Raw genomic sequence first — 20,716 nt, 5'->3', positions numbered from 1 at the left:
GTTCCTGTGGCTCCTCCCACTGACCCCCTGCTGACTGCTCCTGTGGCTCCTCCCACAGACCCCCTGCTGACTGTTCCTGTGGCTCCTCCCACTGATCCCCTGCTGACTGCTCCTGTGGCTCCTCCCACTGACCCCCTGCTGACTGCTCCTGTGGCTCCTCCCACAGACCCCCTGCTGACTGCTCCTGTGGCTCCTCCCACAGACCCTGCTGACAGCTCCTGTGGCTCCTCCCACAGACCCCCTGCTGACTGTTCCTGTGGCTCCTCCCACTGACCCCCTGCTGACTGCTCCTGTGGCTCCTCCCACAGACCCTGCTGACAGCTCCTGTGGCTCCTCCCACAGACCCCCTGCTGACTGTTCCTGTGGCTCCTCCCACTGACCCCCTGCTGACTGTTCCTGTGGCTCCTCCCACTGACCCCCTGCTGACTGCTCCTGTGGCTCCTCCCACAGACCCCTGCTGACTGCTCCTGCGGCTCCTCCCACAGACCCCGGCTGACTGCTCCTGTGGCTCCTCCCACAGACCCCCTGCTGACTCCTCCTGTGGCTCCTCCCACAGACCCCCCGCTGACTGCTCCTGTGGCTCCTCCCACTGACCCCTGCTGACTGCTCCTGTGGCTCCTCCCACTGACCCCTGCTGACTGCTCCTGTGGCTCCTCCCACAGACCCCCGCTGACTGCTCCTGTGGCTCCTCCCACAGACCCCCGCTGACTGCTCCTGTGGCTCCTCCCACTGACCCCTGCTGACTGCTCCTGTGGCTCCTCCCACTGACCCCTGCTGACTGCTCCTGTGGCTCCTCCCACAGACCCCCTGCTGACTGCTCCTGTGGCTCCTCCCACAGACCCCCGCTGACTGCTCCTGTGGCTCCTCCCACAGACCCCCTGCTGACTGCTCCTGTGGCTCCTCCCACAGACCCCCTGCTGACTGTTCCTGTGGCTCCTCCCACTGACCCCCTGCTCCTGTGGCTCCTCCCACAGACCCCCTGCTGACTGCTCCTGTGGCTCCTCCCACAGACCCCCTGCTGACTGTTCCTGTGGCTCCTCCCACTGACCCCCTGCTCCTGTGGCTCCTCCCACAGACCCCCTGCTGACTGCTCCTGTGGCTCCTCCCACAGACCCCCTGCTGACTGTTCCTGTGGCTCCTCCCACTGACCCCCTGCTCCTGTGGCTCCTCCCACAGACCCCCTGCTGACTGCTCCTGTCACTCCTCCCACAGACCCCCTGCTGACTGTTCCTGTGGCTCCTCCCACTGACCCCCTGCTCCTGTGGCTCCTCCCACAGACCCCCTGCTGACTGTTGCTGTGGCTCCTCCCACTGACCCCCTGCTCCTGTGGCTCCTCCCACAGACCCCTGCTGACTGCTCCTGTGGCTCCTCCCACTGACCCCTGCTGACTGCTCCTGTGGCTCCTCCCACAGACCCCCTGCTGACTGTTCCTGTGGCTCCTCCCACTGACCCCCTGCTCCTGTGACTCCTCACACAGACCCCCTGCTGACTGCTCCTGTGACTCCTCCCACAGACCCCCTGCTGACTGCTCCTGTGGCTCCTCCCACAGACCCCTACTGACTCCTCCCACAGACCCCCTGCTGACTGCTCCTGTGGCTCCTCCCACTGACCCCCTGCTGTCTGCTCCTGTGGCTCCTCCCACTGACCCCCTGCTGACTGCTCCTGTGGCTCCTCCCACAGACCCTGCTGACTGCTCCTGTGGCTCCTCCCACAGACCCCCTGCTGACTCCTCCCACAGACCCCTGCTGACTGCTCCTGTGGCTCCTCCCACAGACCCCCGCTGACTGCTCCTGTGGCTCCTCCCACAGACCCCCTGCTGACTGTTCCTGTGGCTCCTCCCACAGACCCCTGCTGACTGCTCCTGTGACTCCTCCCACAGACCCCCGCTGACTGCTCCTGTGGCTCCTCCCACAGACCCCCGCTGACTGCTCCTGTGGCTCCTCCCACTGACCCCTGCTGACTGCTCCTGTGGCTCCTCCCACAGACCCCTGCTGACTGCTCCTGTGGCTCCTCCCACAGACCCCTGCTGACTACTCCTGTGGCTCCTCCCACTGACCCCTGCTGACTGCTCCTGTGGCTCCTCCCACAGACCCCTGCTGACTGTTCCTGTGGCTCCTCCCACTGACCCCCTGCTCCTGTGGCTCCTCCCACAGACCCCCTGCTGACTGCTCCTGTGGCTCCTCCCACAGACCCCCTGCTGACTGCTCCTGTGGCTCCTCCCACAGACCCCCTGCTGACTGCTCCTGTGGCTCCTCCCACAGACCCCCTGCTGACTGCTCCTGTGGCCCCTCCCACAGACCCCCTGCTGACTGCTCCTGTGGCTCCTCCCACAGACCCCCTGCTGACTGCTCCTGTGGCTCCTCCCACAGACCCCTGCTGACTGCTCCTGTGGCTCCTCCCACAGACCCCTGCTGACTGCTCCTGTGACTCCTCCCACAGTCCCCCTGCTGACTGCTCCTGTGGCTCCTCCCACAGACCCCCTGCTGACTGCTCCTGTGGCTCCTCCCACAGACCCCTGCTGACTGCTCCTGTGGCTCCTCCCACAGACCCCTGCTGACTGCTCCTGTGACTCCTCCCACAGACCCCCGCTGACTGCTCCTGTGACTCCTCCCACAGACCCCCGCTGACTGCTCCTGTGGCTCCTCCCACAGACCCTGCTGACTGCTCCTGTGGCTCCTCCCACAGACCCCCTGCTGACTCCTCCCACAGACCCCTGCTGACTGCTCCTGTGGCTCCTCCCACAGACCCCCGCTGACTGCTCCTGTGGCTCCTCCCACAGACCCCCTGCTGACTGCTCCTGTGGCTCCTCCCACAGACCCCCTGCTGACTGTTCCTGTGGCTCCTCCCACAGACCCCTGCTGACTGCTCCTGTGACTCCTCCCACTGACCCCTGCTGACTGCTCCTGTGGCTCCTCCCACAGACCCCCTGCTGACTGCTCCTGTGGCTCCTCCCACAGACCCCCTGCTGACTGCTCCTGTGGCTCCTCCCACAGACCCCTGCTGACTGCTCCTGTGACTCCTCCCACAGACCCCCGCTGACTGCTCCTGTGGCTCCTCCCACAGACCCCCTGCTGACTGCTCCTGTGGCTCCTCCCACAGACCCCCTGCTGACTGCTCCTGTGGCTCCTCCCACAGACCCCCCGCTGACTGCTCCTGTGGCTCCTCCCACAGACCCCTGCTGACTGCTCCTGTGACTCCTCCCACTGACCCCCGCTGACTGCTCCTGTGGCTCCTCCCACTGACCCCTGCTGACTGTTCCTGTGGCTCCTCCCACAGACCCCCTGCTGACTCCTCCCACAGACCCCCTGCTGACTGCTCCTGTGGCTCCTCCCACTGACCCCTGTATAAAGGCGACTGTGGGCTGTTGTCCAGCCTCATTCCCCAGGATGTAGTGTTGTTCATTCTTCCAGTCAATAAAAGCCGATATCTCACTTCTTACGTCTCAGAGTGAGTTATTGATGGTGCATCACTGTTGTTCCTTAAAAACTTCCCAATCATCTGTCCTCCCACTCACCTTAGCTCTGTCATACTTCCTTTTTTTTAATGCTATGCAATCTCTGACTTCCTTTGCCAACCACTGTGGCCCCCTTTCCCCCCTTTGAATCCTTCCTTCTCTGGGGGATGAACTGATTTTGCACCTTGTGCATTATTCCCAAGAATACCTGCCGTTGCTGTTCCACTGTCTTTTCTGCTAGGCTATCTGTCCAGTCAACTTTGGCCAGCTCCTCCCTCATGGCTCCATAGTTTCCCCTGTTCATCTGCAACACTGACACCTCCGAGCTGCCCTTACCCTTCTCAAATTGCAGATAAAAGCTTATCATATTATGATCACTACCTCCTAATGGCTCCTTTACTGCAAGATCGCTTATCAAATCCTTTCTTTTTAAATCTTTTTATTAATTTTAAGAAAAACATGAGATATGAATACAAAACATTTGAGAGTACATAATTAATAGTTTAAACAGACAATCAGATATGTAATAATCAATATATAAAGCCTCCCAAACTCATAGTATTAATATAAAAGAATCGAAAAAGAGAGAGAAAAAACCCCCCCAAAAAAACTAAAAGAGAACTTAAAAAAAAACTAACCAACATGGGCAATTGCATAATGTTAAATACATACAGTAGTGCCGATAACTCCGAACCTCCATCCAAATACTTAAGGATAATAACAGTAAGGTTTAGGATCAGACCATTTAACTCGCTTATCAAATCCTGTTCATTACATAACACTAAATCCAGAATAGTCTTGTCCCTGGTCGGCTCTCATACAAGCTGTTCCAAGAATGCATCCCGTAGGCACTCTACAAACTCCCTATCCTGTGGTCCAGCACCAACCTGATTCTCCCAGTTCACCTGCATGTTGAAATCCCCCATAACTACTGTGACATTACCTTTGCCACATGCCAATGTTAACTCCCTATTCAACTTGCACCCAATATCCATGCTACTGTTTGGTGGCCTGTAGACAACACCCATTTGGGTCCTTTTGCCCTTACTGTTCCTCAGTTCTATCCACACAGACTCTACTTCTCCTGACCCTATGTCCCCCCTTGCAAAGGACTGAATCTCATTCCTCACCAACAGGGCCACCCCACCCCCTCTGCCCACATTTCTGTCCCTACGATAGCACGTATACCCTTGTACATTCATTTCCCAGGTCTGATCTCCCTGCAGCCATGTCTCCGTTATCCCAACAACATCATAGTTACCCATTCGCACCTGGGCTTCAAGCTCATCCGCCTTATTTCTGACACTTCGTGCATTCAGATATAGAATTTTTAGCCCATTTCTCCTCTCTCTGTTTGAATCGCTACCTATTGTGCTTAACCCAGCTCCCTGAACTCCCATCTGGCTATACGCCCCTAGAATTTTGTTGTCCTTCCTAAATTTACTTATTCTTTCTGCACATTTAACTCCATGTTCCGTCAGACCATCCCTCTGTACATGTGTCCTCCTTATCACTTGTTCCGCCTCACCTTTCTCTACTACACACTTAATATTCCGGAACCGTGTAGTCCCCACCTGTCCTTTATTCTTCCTCTCGCTATCCTCTCTCACATTCTGGATCCCCGCCCCCTGCAAATTTAGTTTAAACCCCCCCCCCCCCAAGAAGCACTAGCAAACTTCCCTGCAAGAATGTTAGTACCGCTCCAGTTCAGGCGTAAACCGTCCCTTTGGAACAGATCCCACCTGCCCTGGAACAAAGCCCAATTATCCACAAACCTGAAGCCCTCCCTCCTGCACCATCCTCTCAGCCACATATTAATCTTTATAATCCTCCTGTTCCTTGCCTCACTCGCACGTGGCACAGGTAGCAATCCTGAGATTGTTACCCTGGAGGTCCTGCTCTTCAGCTTTGCACCCAACTCCCTGAACTCACTACGCAGGACCCCCTCACTCATCCTACCCACGTCATTGGTCCCTACATGGACCACAACATCTGGATTCTTGCTCTCCCTCTCGAGAATAACCTGCACCCGATCTGAAATGTCTCGGACCCCGGCACCAGGGAAGCAACATACCATCTGAGACTCCAGATCTTCCCCACAAAATCTCCTATCCGCCCCCCTGACTATAGAATCCCCTATCAATACCGCTCTCTTCTCTTCCCTCCTCCCCTTCCTAGTCGAGGCTCCAACCTCAGTGCCAGAGACAGGACCACTGCAGCTTGTTCCTGGTGGGTCATCCCCACCAACAGTATCCAAAACGGTATACTTATTCTTGATGGGAACGGCCACAGGGGTGCTCTGCTCTCTCTGTCTGCTCCCCCGCCTCTCTTGACTGTCACCCATTTGCCTACCTCCTGTCTTTTCGGTGTGACTACCTCCCGATAACTCTTATCTATCTCTGCCTCTGCCTCCCAAATGATCCGTAGTTCATCCAGCTCCTGCTCCAATTCCCTAACTTGGTCTGATAGGAGCTGCAGCTCAAATAATAATGAGGCAGCTTACAGAGAGGATTTCATAAGGGGACAGGAGGCTGGACCCAAATGCAGGACGCAGGCAGTGAAGTACTAGGGGCAGGACAGGAACAACTAAAGGATAGAACAAGATGGGGAGACCACGGCATGCATGAGGGACTGTTCAAGGTGATCCTGAGGTTCAGAGATAGTTCAGGCAAGGCAGGATCCTGGAGTTCAGGGCAAGGCCAGATCTTGGCTAGGCTAGAGGATGGGTTTATGGGACAAGGAATGCTGGGAGGATAGCCCCCTGGGTGGGTCACATAACTCCTGGGCAGGGCCCAGCCTCCCAGGCAGGAACACAGGGGCCTGAGCAGGTCGCGAGGCACAACCCATCAGAAGCAAGGGGTAGGAAAGGGGCAGAGTCCCCCACCAGGCAACAGCAGTCCAGCCTGCTTACCCAACAGAGGCAAGGGATCAGAAGGGAGCTCAGTCCAGGGTGACTTCAAGACTCACTTACAGAACTAGATGATTAACAGTGGGTACTCCAAGCCAGGGCAAACAGAACAAAACCAGGCAAACATAATAAACAGGTCAAAATAGGCAAACCAGCACATACAGGACCACCCCCAACTAGACTCAGTCCCAGAGCCCCTTATATACACCTGCCAACCAATGGGCATCAGGTGCACCTCCTTAAGCCAAGATGATCCTATCTGGGCTCAAGGGTGAAAGGAGGGATGGCCATAAGACCCAGAGTCCAGAGTCCACGGACTGGATCAAGACCCGGAATGCAGGCTTCGGACTGGACCATCACAGAGGAAGTCATCACCCTGACACAGTGGTATCAAGAAAACAACCTCTCCCTCAATGTCGCAAAAACAAAGGAGCTGGTTGTGGACTACAGGAGGAATGGAGACAGGCTAACCCCTACTGACATCAATGGATCTGGGGTTGAGAGGGTGAACAGCTTTAAGTTCCTTGGTACACACATCACTGAGGATCTCACGTAGTTTTTACATACCGGCTGTGTGGTGAAAAAGGCACAACAGTGCCTCTTTCACATCAGATGGTTGAAGAAGTTTGGTACGGGCCCCCAAATCCTAAGAACTTTCTACAGGGACACAATTGAGAGCATCCTGACTGGCTGCATCACTGCCTGGTATGGGAACTGTACCTCCCTCAATCGCAGGACTCTGCAGAGAGTGGTGCGGACAGCCCAGCACATCTGTAGATGTGAACTTCCCACTATTCAGGACATTTACAGAGACAGGTGTGTAAAAAGGATCACTGGGGACCCGAGTCACCCCAACCACAATCTATTCCAGCTGCTACCCATCCGGGATACGGTACCGCAGCATAAAAGTCAGGACCAACAGGCTCCAGGACAGCTTCTTCCACCAGGCCATCAGACTGATGAACTCACGCTGATACAATTGTATTTCTATGTTATATTGACTGCCCTGTTGTACATACTATTTATTATAAATTACTATAAACTGCACATTTAGACAGAGACGTAACATAAAGATTTTTACTCTTGATGTACGTGGGGGATGTAAGTAATAAAGCCAATTCAATTCAATTCAATACTAAACCTGATTCTGATTCTCATTCCACAGATTGAACATCTGCCTGACAATGGTGAGACTTTGATCCAGGTCTGTGCAAACTGTGACATAATTCATCTGTGTCATTTATTGTATCTTCTACCCCTGCTATGGCTGCTTGTCCTGACTGAGTGAAGACACCAGAAAGACACAGCTGGTAGACATAAAGTAATTTATTCAGGACACACACAAGCTGACATCCTTTGGAGTCACTCAAGAGAGAAAGAGACTCCCTGGCCCAACATTACAGCACGTCTTTGTACATTAAAGAACAAAGGTAACAGGACAATTTCTATAGTTACTATGCTCTCATAATGCTTCCTTTGAGTTATGCAGAACTTTTCAAATTCCTGGATCTTTCCACCAGCACACCCAGAATGTGTGTTAATTACTGTGGTCTCTGAGCCATTTTCATGCAATGGGATGTTGATTGCATTCATGCATATGCAGACATCTCAGGTCAATTGGATTTTTCCTGGTCTGCAATTTACTCTAAAATGCAGCTCCAGGAAGACCATTGTTCCGAGCTGAACGTTAAATTTGATTTATAATCCATATTCAGATCTGAAGACTGGTTGCTGTTGAAATTAGCATTTCTCCAGAATATGCCCTAACACCCCTCACCTAGATCTACCTATCACCTGTCAGCTTCTGCGCCACCCTTTCCTTCCTGGCCATCTCTCCTCTTCTTTCCAATCCTGATGAAGGATCTCAGCCCAAAATGTTGCATGTCCATTTCCCCTACACAGATGCTGCCTGACCTGCTGAGATCCTTCAGCATTTTATGTGTGTTGCTCTAGATTTCCAGCATCTCTTGTGTCCTCCATTCACTCTGTAACCCAGCACCTTTTTTGATTATCCATCAATCAGAAAAAAATGGACTTTATTTTTAATTGGACCATAAGACATAGGAGCAGAATTAGGACATTTTGTCCATCAAGTTCTACCATTTGATCATGGCTGATTTATTATCCCTCCAAACCCATTCTTTTGCCTTCTCCCTGCAACCTTTGATGTCCTGACTAATCAAGAACCTATCAATCTCTGCTTTAAGTATACCCATTGACTTGGTCTCCATAGCCATCCGTGGTGATGAATTCTATAGATTCACTACCATCTAGCTAAAAAAGTTTCTCATCTCTGTCCTTGTATCCTGAGACTGTGCTCTCTAGTCCTAGACTCCCCCACTATGGAAATCGTCCTCTCCATGTCCACTCTATCTAGGCCTTTCAATATTCAACAGGCTTCAATGAGATTCTCCCCTCATTCTCCTAAATTCCAGCGAGTTCCTGTGATAATATTTGGAATTTTGTTTATTGTGAGGCAAGATTCCATTGAGGTATCTTAATCAGAGTAAAGGTTTAAGTATTAGCATTAACGTGATTAAGTTAAGATAGCAGAATAAAACTCTTGACCTGGCATGGTCTGTTTAATTCTGAGGTGTAAGGAAAGAGTAACATTTGATTCCTCAAGATTCAAGATCAAGAGTGTTTAAGATTTAACATTGTTTAATGTCATTTCCAGTTCACAAGTGTAAAGGAGAACGAAATAATTGTTACTCCTCATCCAATACAGCACAAAAATCGCAATAAGACAAATAACACAATAGTAATAAAAACACAATAAATATAAATAGACAAGATAGCTTACACACACAGATTGATTGTGTGTCCATAAAGTGACGCTGGGCACAGGAGTGTCTGTACGTAAGGTGACTCTGATGGGAAATGATGAAGTGGTGGTGGTGGGCGGTGTGGAAGGATGGGTTAGTAGCTGGAGTTGTTGATCAGCCTTACTGCTTGGGGAAGGTAATTGTTTTAAGTCTGGTGGTCCTGCTGTGGATGCTTTGTAGCCTCTTCCCTGATGTTAGTGGGACAAACAGTCCGTGAGCAGGGTGTGAGGGATCCTTCATGATGTTACGGGCTCTTTTCCGGCACCTTTCTGTATATCTGTCTTGATGACGGGTTGGCTGGTGCCAGTGATGTGTTGAAATATGCTAAAATGTGTTACACAAAATAGAAATCTGTAAGAAAAAATGGTGTCAGCTTGGAATGGATGTACATCCTTGAAAACAGATATTGGTGAGGAATATTTTCATCCTCACAGACCTGTTTCCATGCTTGTTTCAATCCTTTTTGACCTGGTTCTAAGTTGTGTGTTAGGCAGGGTCGTAAAGAGAGCTTTTAGTACCTTGGCCTTCCTTGGGTCTCTCTTCCACCCATTTGAGATAATTATCAGGAGCAGGCCCCTCAGCATTGTCCAGGATCCCTCTGACCCATCCCACAATCTCTTTGACCCCATACCATTAAGCAGGAGGTACCGTAGCATTAGGACAGGGACTGTTGGGATGAGAAACAGTTTTTTCTCCCAGGCCATGAGACTGCTGAACTCTCTGCAGGGGAAACATCTTCACTCAGAGGGTGGTGAGAGTGTGGCAGCTGTGGGTTTGATTTCAACAATCAGGAGAATTTTGGAAAAGTACATGGATGGGAGGGTATAGAGGGCTACGGTCTGGGGTGCAGATCGATGGGACTAGACAGAATAACTGTACAGCACACACCAGATGGGCCAAAGGGCCTGTTTTTATGATGTAGCGCTCTATGACTCTATGTGCCTAGCCAAAGGTCACAAGAGATAAGATACAAGCTGGTATCACTAAGGGATGGAAAAGTACTGGGGTAATATTTTTATTTTATTTGGTGATACACTGCGGAATAGGCCCTTCTGGCCCTTTGAGTCTCACCGTCCCTGCAACACCTGACAACCCCATCTGAACGCTAACCTAATCACAGGACACTTTACAATGACCAATGAACCTACCCTATACGTCTTTGGACTGTGGGAGGAAACTGGAGCACCCGGAGAAATCCCACCCATTCCACAGGGACTCCTTACAGAGGAGGCTAGGATTGAACTCTGATGCCTTGAGCTGTAATAGTGTCACACTAACTGCTACACTATGTTAAACTTCTGAAGTGATTTTGACAGGTATAAAAAAGGGGGATCTTCTTTTGAGCTGGCTCATGACTCTTGCTAAGAGCTGGAGACAGTGACAAGGACATTGACGGGGAGACTGGCCAAGCTGTTGAACACGCAGTTCCCTCTAGCAGTGCATCGTGTGGCATGACTTAGTGATAAGTATTGGTTAAGTGTAGTTTTGTCTCAGCCACTAGTAGTTAAATGGAAAATTCTACAAAACGTAGTAGATACGGTCCAGCCCATCATGGGTAAAGCCTTTCCCGCCACTGAGCCCATCTACGTAAAACAGGAAAGCAGCATCCATCATCAGGGACCCCACCACCCAGACCATACTCTCTTCTTGCTCCTGCAATCAGAAAGAAGGTACAGGATCCTCAGGATCCATACCACCAGTTTCAAGAACAGTTACCACCCCTCAATCATCAGGCTCTTCAACCAAAGGGGGTAACTTCACTCAACTTCACTTGCCCCATTATTGAAATGTTCCACAGCCAATGGACTCACTTTCAAGGACTCTTCATCTCATGTTCTCCATATTTATTGCTTATTTATTTATTATTATTTCTTTCTTTTTGTATTTACACAGATTGTTGTCTTCTACACTCTGGATGAACATCCATGTTGGGCAGTCTTTCATTGATTCTGTTCTGGTTATTATTCTATAGATTTATTGAGTATGCAAGAAAATGAATCTCAGGGTTGTATATGGTGATATATATTATATATTATATATATATATGTACGTTGATAATAAATTTACTTTGAACTTTGATTAACCAATTTTCTTTCTTTCTGTGATTTATTCTTTATATAACTCTAATAAAGTAATCTATTATAACCTTTAACATATAATACCTCTTGCTGCTGAATCATAAAAGAATAAGGAATGAATGAATTTTAAAATATTTTCATTACACCAGGAAATTCTTTTTCAAAAAATAAAATATATCAGTGGCCATTTTATTAGATACACCTGTACACCTGCTCGTTAATGCAATTATCCATTCAGCCAATCATGTGGCAGCAACTCAATGCATAAAAGCATGCAAACATGGTCAAGAGGTTCAGTTGTTGTTCAGACCAAATGTCAGAATGGGGAAGAAATGTGATCTAAGTGACTTTGACCGTGGAATGATTGTTGGTGCCAGATGGGGTGGTTTGAGTATCTCAGAAACTGCTGATCTCCTGGTTGGATTTTAACGCACAACAGTCTCTACAGCTTACAGAGAGTGGTGCAAAAAACAATAAAATATCCAGTGATTGTAAAGTATGTGGCTGAAAATGCCTTGTTAATGAGAGAGATCAGAGGAGATTGGCCAAATTGGTTCAAGCTGACAGGAAGGCAACAGTAACTCAAATGATCATGTGTTACAACAGTGGTGTGCAGAAGACCATCTCTGAACACACAATACATTGAACCTTGAAGTGGACGGGCTACAGCAGCAGAAGACCATGAACATACACTCAATGGCCAGTTTACTAGGTACAGGAGGTCCCTAATAAACTAGCTATTGAGTATACATCCTCAGTAGTTAATTTATTTCTTGAGTACAGAAGGTAACTCGACCTTCAAAATACCATAATTGAAAGTAGCTCTTGAAAAGCTCTTCACACCAATGAATGTGTGTCTGAGGACACCGTTCTGTTAACCCTCATGGTTACTCTGCTGGCCTTGTGGGGAAACACACAATCTGTTATTGGGATGCACTGTCCACTTCACTGTTGCAGAAGACTACACCGTGATTCAGTCCTGTACCTAATAAAATGCCCACTGAGTCTATCACTCGATGCCCTTGCTACTGAATCAGAAAAGAACAAGGAACAAGTTTTGAAACATTTTTACCACACCAGGAGAGTCTTCTTGAAAAATATTTAAAATACATCTTCATCTCGCAGCTGAAGACACTCCTTCATTCTGTTATTTCTGGTGAAGGACAATCTCCTGTTCCATCAATTGGGCTCTTGTTTCACGTCTGAATGTGCGTTTCTCTCATACACCGATGGGATGGGGCCAGACCAACAGCAGCCTCTCAGCACTTGTCTGAACATCTTGCGGAACTGTTTGGAGGTCACGTTGTAAAGGAAAGGATTGATGGCTGAGCAGATGTAATAGAGAGAGTTGGTAATGGGCTGCATTGCAAGGTAAGAACTGTAGTAATGCTCCGTCCACTGGCTTTTGGACTGAATAGCTGCCATTAGACGCCTCGCTTGGAACGGAAACCAACAAACAGCCAGTGTTGCAACAATACATCCTGCATAGATAAACAACACATCAGAAGAGATTGAACATTAGGACATTGAACATTACAGCACAGGAAATGGTCCGTTAGCCCATGTGGTGGTTAGCGCAATCTCTTTACAAGGCCAGTGATCACCTATCAGGGTTTAATTCTAGTGAATTGAATCCTGATCGCTAAGGAGTTTGTACTTACTTCCCATGACTGCCCGAGTTTCCTCCGGGAGATCTGGCTTCCTCCCATATTCCAAAGATGTACAGATTAGTAGTTGAATTGCCATGTGGGTTTAATTGAACAGTGCAGGCTTAAAAACAGCCTCTGCTTTAAATATACCCAATGATTTGGCCTTCACAGTTGTCTGTGGCAATGAATTCCACAGATTCACCACTGTCTGACTAAAGAGGTTCCTCCTCGTCTCTGTTCTAAGAGTTTGGAACTCCAGAGTTCAGGGGTCCAGCTCTATAAGGAGTATGAGCATTCTCTGGTTTCCTCTGCTGCTCCAGCTTCCTCCCACGTCCCAAACACATACAGGCTAGGGCTAGTAAGTTGTAGACATGCTATGTTGTACTGAGCTTTGGAAGATTTAAAGCAGAGGTTGTTTATAGAAACATAGAAAACCTACAGCACAATACAGGCCCTTCGGCCCACAAAGCTGTGCTGAACATATCCTTACTTTAGAAATTACTAGGCTTACCCATAGCCCTCTATTTTTCTAAGCTCCATGTAGCCATCCAGGAGTCTCTTAAAAGACCCTATTGTATCCGCTTCCACCACCATTGCCAGTAGCCCATTCCACGCACTCACCACTCTCTGAGTAAAAAACTTACCCCTGACATCTCCTCTATACCTACTCCCCAGCACCTTAAACCTGTGTCCTCTTGTGGCAACCATTTCAGCCCTGGGAAAAAGCCTCTGACTATCCACATGATCAATGCCTCTCATCATCTTATACAGCTCTTTCAGGTCACCTCTCATCCTCCGTCGCTCCAAGGAGAAAAGGCCGAGTTCACTCAACCTATTCTCATAAGGCATGCTCCCCAATCCAGGCAACATCCTTGTAAATCTTCTCTGCATTCTTTCTATGGCTTCCACATCCTTCCTGTAGTGAGGCGACCAGAACTGAGCACAGTACTCCAAGTGGGGTCTGACCAGGGTCCTATATAGCTGCAACATTACCTCTCGGCTCCAAAACTCAATCCCACAATTGATGAAGGCCAATACACCGTATGCCTTCTTAACCACAGAGTCAACCTGCGCAGCTGCTTTGAGCGTCCTATGGACTCGGAACTCAAGATCCCTCTGATCCTCCACACTGCCAAGAGTTTTACCATTAATACTATATTCTGCCATCATATTTGACCTAACAAAATGAACCATTTCACACTTATCTGGGTTGAACTCCATCTGCCACTTCCCAGCCCAGTTTTGCATCCATTTATATTTTTATTTTAGAGATACAGCCCCTTCTGGCTCAATGAGCCCACACCACCTAATCACGCTCAACTAAGACATATGTCATTTTGGAATGTGAGAGAAAACCGGAGCATCTGGAGGAAACCCATGTGGTCACAGAACTAATGTACCAACTGTAGCAGGAAATGAACCCTGATCGCTGATGCTGTAATTGCGTCAAGATAAGGCGTCAAAAGTTTTGGGGAGAAGGCAGGAAAGTAGGGTTGAGAGGAAAAAAGATAATCCAGCTATGATCAAATGATGGAGCAAACTTGATGGACTGAATGGCCATATGGTCTTTAACCTCTGTTTCTACATCTTTTGCCCTTTAAAATGCAAGGTTAGTGAAACAATATGATAAGAAACTGGAACAGCTCAGTGCGTGTACCCCATCCACCAGGGCACCATTGCTGCAGTGGGAATTTGTTACAGAATTTCTTGCAACAGCACCTCCCAAAGGCCTAGATCAAGGTTTCCCAACCTTTTTTATGCCAAGGGTCCCTACCATTAACTGAGGGGTCCATGGACCCCAGGTTGGGAAATCCTGGTCTTGATACAATAGATGTACAGAGGATGTTTCCTATAGTACGGAGAAGTAGGTATCACCAGGATAAAGGATCGCTTCGATCCTGTTATTGAACAATCCTCTTGGTATGACAAGATAAACTCTTGACCTCACAGCCTACCTCATTATGACTTGCACCTTATTGTGACCCCTGTTTCCATCCAAGGGGTCAGTGTGGACATGGTGGAGGATTACAAATACCTGGGGATACGAATTGACAATAAACTGGACTGGTCAAAGAACACTGAGACTGTCTACAAGAAGGGTCAGAGCCGTCTCTATTTCCTGAGGAGACTGAGGTCCTTTAACATCTGCCGGACGATGCTGAGGATGTTCTACGAGGCTGTGGTGGCCAGTGCTATCATGTTTTCTGTTGTGTGCTAGGGCAGCAGGCTGAGGGTAGCAGACACCAACAGAATCAACAAACTCATTTGTAAGGCCAGTGATGTTGTGGGGGTGGAACTGAACTCTGACGGTGGTGTCTGAAAAGAGGATGCTGTCCAAGTTGCATGCCATCTTGGACAATGACTCCCATCCACTCCATAATGTACTGGTTAGGCACAGGAGTACATTCAGCCAGAGACTCATTCCACCGAGATGTAACACTGAGCGTCATAGGAAGTCATTCCTGCCTGTGGCCATCAAACTTTACAACTCCTCTCTCGGAGTGTCAGACACCCTGAGCCAATAGGCTGGTCCTGGACTTATTTCCACTTGGCATGATTAACTTATTATTATTTAATTATTTATGGTTTTATATTGCTTTATTTCTACACTATTCTTGGTTGGTGCAACTGTAACGAATCCCAATTCCCCTCGGGATCAATAAAGTATGTCTGTCTGTAATGCACTCTCTCTGGAACTGGTACACTCTATTCTGCACTCTGTATTGCTTTGCCTTGTGCTGCCTGTTGTAATGCATTCATCGGTACACAAGAGCAGTTTTTCATTTTTCTTCAGTACATGGGACAACAGTTTACCTTTACAACCCCCTTCACTTGTCTTAATCCCAAGCATGTTCTTCAGTGCATTGTGGCAGACAGGAGGGCTCGACAACGGGTAGTCAAAGCCCTACAACACGTCACCGGCTCCAGCCCACCCACCATCAAGGACATATACACAGAAAACTACGGGAAAAAGGCCAGGAACATCATGAAGGATCCCACCCACCCTGCTCACGGACTGTCTGTCCCTCTCCCATCGGGGAGGGGGATACGGAGCATCCACACCGGGACTGTGAAGGATCCCACCCACCCTGCTCACGGACTGTCTGTCCCTCTCCCATCGGGGAGGAGGCTACGTAGCATCCACGCCAGGACCACCGGACTCAAAAATAGTTACGTTCCCCAAGCAGTGAGGCTGATCAATACCTCCACCCACTAACCCACCCCTCCACACCCCCGACCACCACTTTATCATTTCCTGTCAGTCACCTTATGTGCAGACACTCCTGTGCCCAGCGTCACTTTACGGACACACAATCAATCTGTGTATATAATTGTCCTTATGCACTTATTGTGTTCAGAAAGAGTAGGACAAGGCAGTCACAAACCTGTTCTTATTGAGGGATTAGTCATGGGCAGAGTGAGCAATTTCAAGTTCCTGGCTGTTAACATCTCTGAGGATCTATCCTGGGCCTGACATATTGATGCAGCTACAAAGAAGGCACGACATCAGCTATATTTCACTTGGAGTTTGAGGAGAACAATGTTGTGCCGACCAAAGACACTCATAAATTTCTACAGGTGTACCATGGAATGCATTCTAACTGGCTTCATCACCGTCTGGTATAGGTGGGGGAAGGGGGCACTGCACAGGATCGAAATAAGCTGCAGAGAGTTGTAAACTCAGTCAGCTCCATCGTGGGTACTAGCCTCCCCAGAATAGAGGACATCTTCAGGGAGCGATGCTTCAAAAAGGCAGCATCCATCATTAAGGACCACCATCACCCAGAACATGCTCTCTTCTCATTGCTACCATCAGGGAGGAGGTACAGGAGCCTGAAGACACACACTCAGCGATTCAGGAACAGCTCCTTCCCCTCTGCCATCAGGGAGGAGATACAGGAGCCAGAAGACACACACTCAGTGATTCAGGAACAGCTTCTTCCCCTCCGCCATCAGGGAGGAGGTACAGGAGCCTGAAGACACACACTCAACGATTCAGGAACAGCTTCTTCCCCTCTGCCATCAGGGAGGAGGTACAGGAGCCTGAAGACACACACTCAACGATTCAGGAACAGCTTCTTCCCCTCTGCCATCAGGGAGGGGGTACAGGAGCCTGAAGACACACACTCAATGATTCAGGAACAGCTTCTTCCCCTCTGCCATCAGGGAGGAGGTACAGGAGCCTGAAGACACACACTCTACGATTCAGGAACAGCTTCTTCCCCTCTGCCATCTGATTTCTGAATGGACATCGAACCCATGAACACTAACTCATGTCTTTTTTTGCACTACTTATTTAATTTTTAATATATATTTCCTATTGTAGTTTATTATTTTAATTGCATTGTACTGCTGTGACGAAACAACAAATTTCAGAACATATGCTGGTGATTTTAAACCTGATTCTGATTGTGTTTTTTTTTTGTGCTACATTGGACTGAAGTAAGAATTATTTCATTTTCCTTTACACTCTTGAATGTTACAATTGAATTATACTCACCCAGCATCACAATATTTTGCCGTTTTATCTCTTTAAACCTTGGCGTAACCTTGCCCGTGGAGTTGGACTTCTGGAGCGTGCTAGACGCCTGCCGACTTCTGAGGAGGGTTTTTATCATCTCCCTGCAGGTAAAACCCACCAACAGGAGCACCAGAACGTAAAGGGAGAAAGAGAGGTAGATGACCAGCCGGAAGAGAGACATCCTTCCGGAAATATTGGTACAAATGTTGAGGGGTGGTCTTCCATCCCCTCGGGGCCTAAAGGGCTTCCAAGCATCTTCTACACCGATTGCAAAAGCAGCAGGCAACCCTATGATGGACGCCAGGGCCCACACCAAGCCAATCAAGCTGCTGGTTCTCGATGTGGCCATTAACTTGATCTGCAGCGGGTGACAGATGGCTATGTAGCGTTCCAGACTCAAGGTCAGGACGTTGAATATCGATGCGTAGCTGCACACTTCCCAGAGCAGGTAGAATCCTTTGCATCCAGCGTTTCCGATTGGCCAGGGGTGCGGGTACCAGATGATGCCGTACAGCTCGATGGGTAGTCCTACGGTGAGGATGAGGAGGTCGGAACACGCCATGCTCATCATGTGCCAGCTCAGGCTCCTCTGCACGAGGGTCTTGCTTCTCAACATCCAAATGACCAGGATGACCAGGACGTTCCCAGCCGCCCCGCAGATGAAGATGATCCCGTAGACCACAGAGGTGGCGATCTTAGCTGTCTCAGTCAGCTCGACGATACCTCCGGTCCCGTTGGCTGGGTCTCCACTGACGATACCTCCGGTCCCGTTGGCTGGGTCTCCCCACTGTGCGTCCTCCGAGATGTTCATAGCTCGGCCAGTACCTGCGCACACTCACACAAAATCACACACACTGTCACACAGACACAGCTTACACTCGTACTCACACACACTAGTACACAGAGGCAGACACACACACTAGCACACAGAGGCAGACACACACACACACGGACACAGTGTCAGGCAGATCCCATGTTAAAGTTCCACACTCGGTGAAGTGAAGAGTCCCGCTCCCGGCGCCGGGTCCCGTCCCGATTCCCCAGCCGAATTCAGCGGGTGTCTCGTCTCGGTCACTTTTGACTGGACTTGTTCAGAACCCACCCCCTTTCCATCTCCGCCCACCTTCTCCCCCTCGCTGTGCGGTCGATCTCCCTCCCCGGATATCACGAGGAGTCTGCCCCCTCCACCTTCCTACCTTTTAAATCATTGCCTCTGGCATCCGGTAAGTGGACTGGTGCTGGTTCCCTTGCGGCCGGCGCCCGCTCGCTTCTCCAGCCCAGCCCAGCCTGCGCTGTGTACCGGGAGGAAGCGGACCCGGCAATATCGTTAACCTGAACTCTATGAAACATGCGATACTGCACAACACACACAAAACAGCTGGAACAATTCGAAGGAATTTATGAGCTCTTTGAATTTTTGGAAAGCAAAAGAGGTAACGTCAGTTACCCGTGTCCATTGGAAGTTGATAAGTTCTCGATCAGTAAAGGCGCCAAAGTCACGAGAAGGCAGGAGAATGAAGACAGAACATAGAACAGAAGCGAGCCCACAATGTTGTGCCGAATCAGTTAAAATAATAATCAAATAGCCAATTTAACTAATCCCTTCTGCCCACAAAATAACCATATCCTTATTTCCCTCATATCTAAAAGTATCTTAAAAGTCTCTAATGTATCTTGGGATACATTAGATACATAAGGTATTCTTGGGAATAATGCACAAGGTGCAAAATCAGTTCATCCCCCGGAGAAGGAAGGATTCAAAGGGGGGAAAGGGGCCACAGTGGTTGACAAAGGAAGTCAGAGATTGCATAGTATTTAAAAAAGAAGTATGTCAGAGCTAAGGTGAGAGGGAAGACTGATGATTGGGAAATTTTTAAGGAACAACAGAACTTAACTAAAAAGGCAATACGGGGAGAAAAAAATAAGATATGAACGCAAGCTAGCCAGGAATATAAAGGAGGATAGCAAAAGCTTTTTTCAGTATGTGAAGAGAAAGAAGATAGTTAAGAACAATGTTGGGCCCTTGAAGAATGAATTGGGTGAAATTGTTATGGGAAACAGAGAAATGGCAGAAGAATTTAATAAGTACTTTAGATCTGTCTTCACTAAGGAAGACACAAGCAATCTCCCAGATGTATGGATGGGCCAAGGACATAGGGTAACAGAGGAAATGAAACAGATTGACATTAGGAAGGAAACGGTGATGAGTAGACTGATGGGACTGAAGGCTAACAAATCCCCAGGTCCAGATGGTCTGCTTCCTAGGGTACTAAAGGAGGTGGCCCTGGAAATTGCGGATGCATTGGTAATCATTTTCCAATGTTCCTTAAATTCAGGATCAGTTCCTGAGGATTAGAGAATGGCTAATGTTATCCCACTTTTTAAGAAAGGAGGGAGGGAGAAAACAGAGAACTATCATCCTGTCAGCCTAACATCAGTAGTGGGGAAGATGCTAGAGTCCATCATTAAAGATGAAATAGTGGCATATCTAGATAGCAATGATAGGATTGGGCCGAGCCAGCATGGATTTTTACCAAGGGCAAATCATGCTTGACTAATCTATTGGAGTTTTTCGAGGATGTAACCAGGAAGTTAGACGGGGGAGATCCAGTGGATGTAGTGTACCTCGATTTTCAGAAGGCATTTGATAAGGTCCCACATAGGAGATTGGTGGGTAACATCAGGGCTCATGGCATTGGGGGGAAGATATTGACATGGATAGAAAACTGGTTGGCAGATAGAAAGCAAAGGGTAGTGGTGAATGGGTTTTTCCCGGAATGGCAGGTGGTGACTAGTGGGGTGCCACAGGGCTCGGTATTGGGACCACAGCTGTTTACAATTTACATCAACGATTTAGATGAAGGCATTGAGAATAACATCAGCAAGTTTGCTGATGATACTAAGCCGGGTGGCAGTGTGACATGTGATGAGGATGTTAGGAGAATTCGGGGTGACTTGGATAGGCTGGGTGAGTGGGCAGATACTTGGCAGATGACGTTTAATGTGAATAAGTGTGAGGTTATCCACTTTGGGAGTAAGAACAGGAAGGCAGATTATTATCTGAACGGTGTAGAGTTAGGTAAGGGAGAAATACAAAGAGATCTAGGAGTCCTTGTTCATCAGTCACTGAAGGTGAATGAGCAAGTGCAGCAGGCAGTGAAGAAGGCTAATGGAATATTGGCCTTTATTACAAAGGGAATTGAGTACAAGAGCAAGGAAATCCTTTTGCATTTGTACAGGGCCCTGGTGAGACCACACCTGGAGTATTGAGTACAGTTTT

At 48.8% G+C, this 20,716-nt stretch overlaps 1 protein-coding gene across 1 annotated transcript; it reads right to left on the bottom strand.

Moving 5' to 3' along the window:
* Window positions 1-9,052: 9,052 nt before the first annotated feature.
* LOC140741590 (G-protein coupled receptor 39-like) lies at window positions 9,053-18,247 on the bottom strand. Its single transcript, XM_073071894.1, has 2 exons — window positions 17,416-18,247; window positions 9,053-12,746 (listed from the first exon to the last, which is right to left on the bottom strand). Exons 1-2 carry the CDS (start codon window positions 18,245-18,247, stop codon window positions 12,445-12,447), a joined length of 1,134 nt encoding a protein of 377 aa, XP_072927995.1. The 3' UTR covers window positions 9,053-12,444.
* Between the last annotated feature and the right edge of the window lie 2,469 nt (window positions 18,248-20,716).

Source organism: Hemitrygon akajei, chromosome 18, assembly GCF_048418815.1.
Source record: "Hemitrygon akajei chromosome 18, sHemAka1.3, whole genome shotgun sequence".
Lineage (NCBI taxonomy): Eukaryota > Metazoa > Chordata > Chondrichthyes > Myliobatiformes > Dasyatidae > Hemitrygon > Hemitrygon akajei.
This window is presented reverse-complemented; position numbering and strand designations above follow the sequence as displayed.

What these genes read in the sequence shown, in the direction of transcription:
- LOC140741590 (XM_073071894.1), bottom strand. Translation starts at nt 18,247, where the DNA reads ATGAACATCTCGGAGGACGCACAGTGGGGAGACCCAGCCAACGGGACC. An exon ending in GCAAAATATTGTGATGCTGG is followed by an intron (nt 12,747 to 17,415) that starts GTGAGTATAATT and finishes TTATCTATGCAG; the next exon opens with GATGTATTGTTGCAACACTG.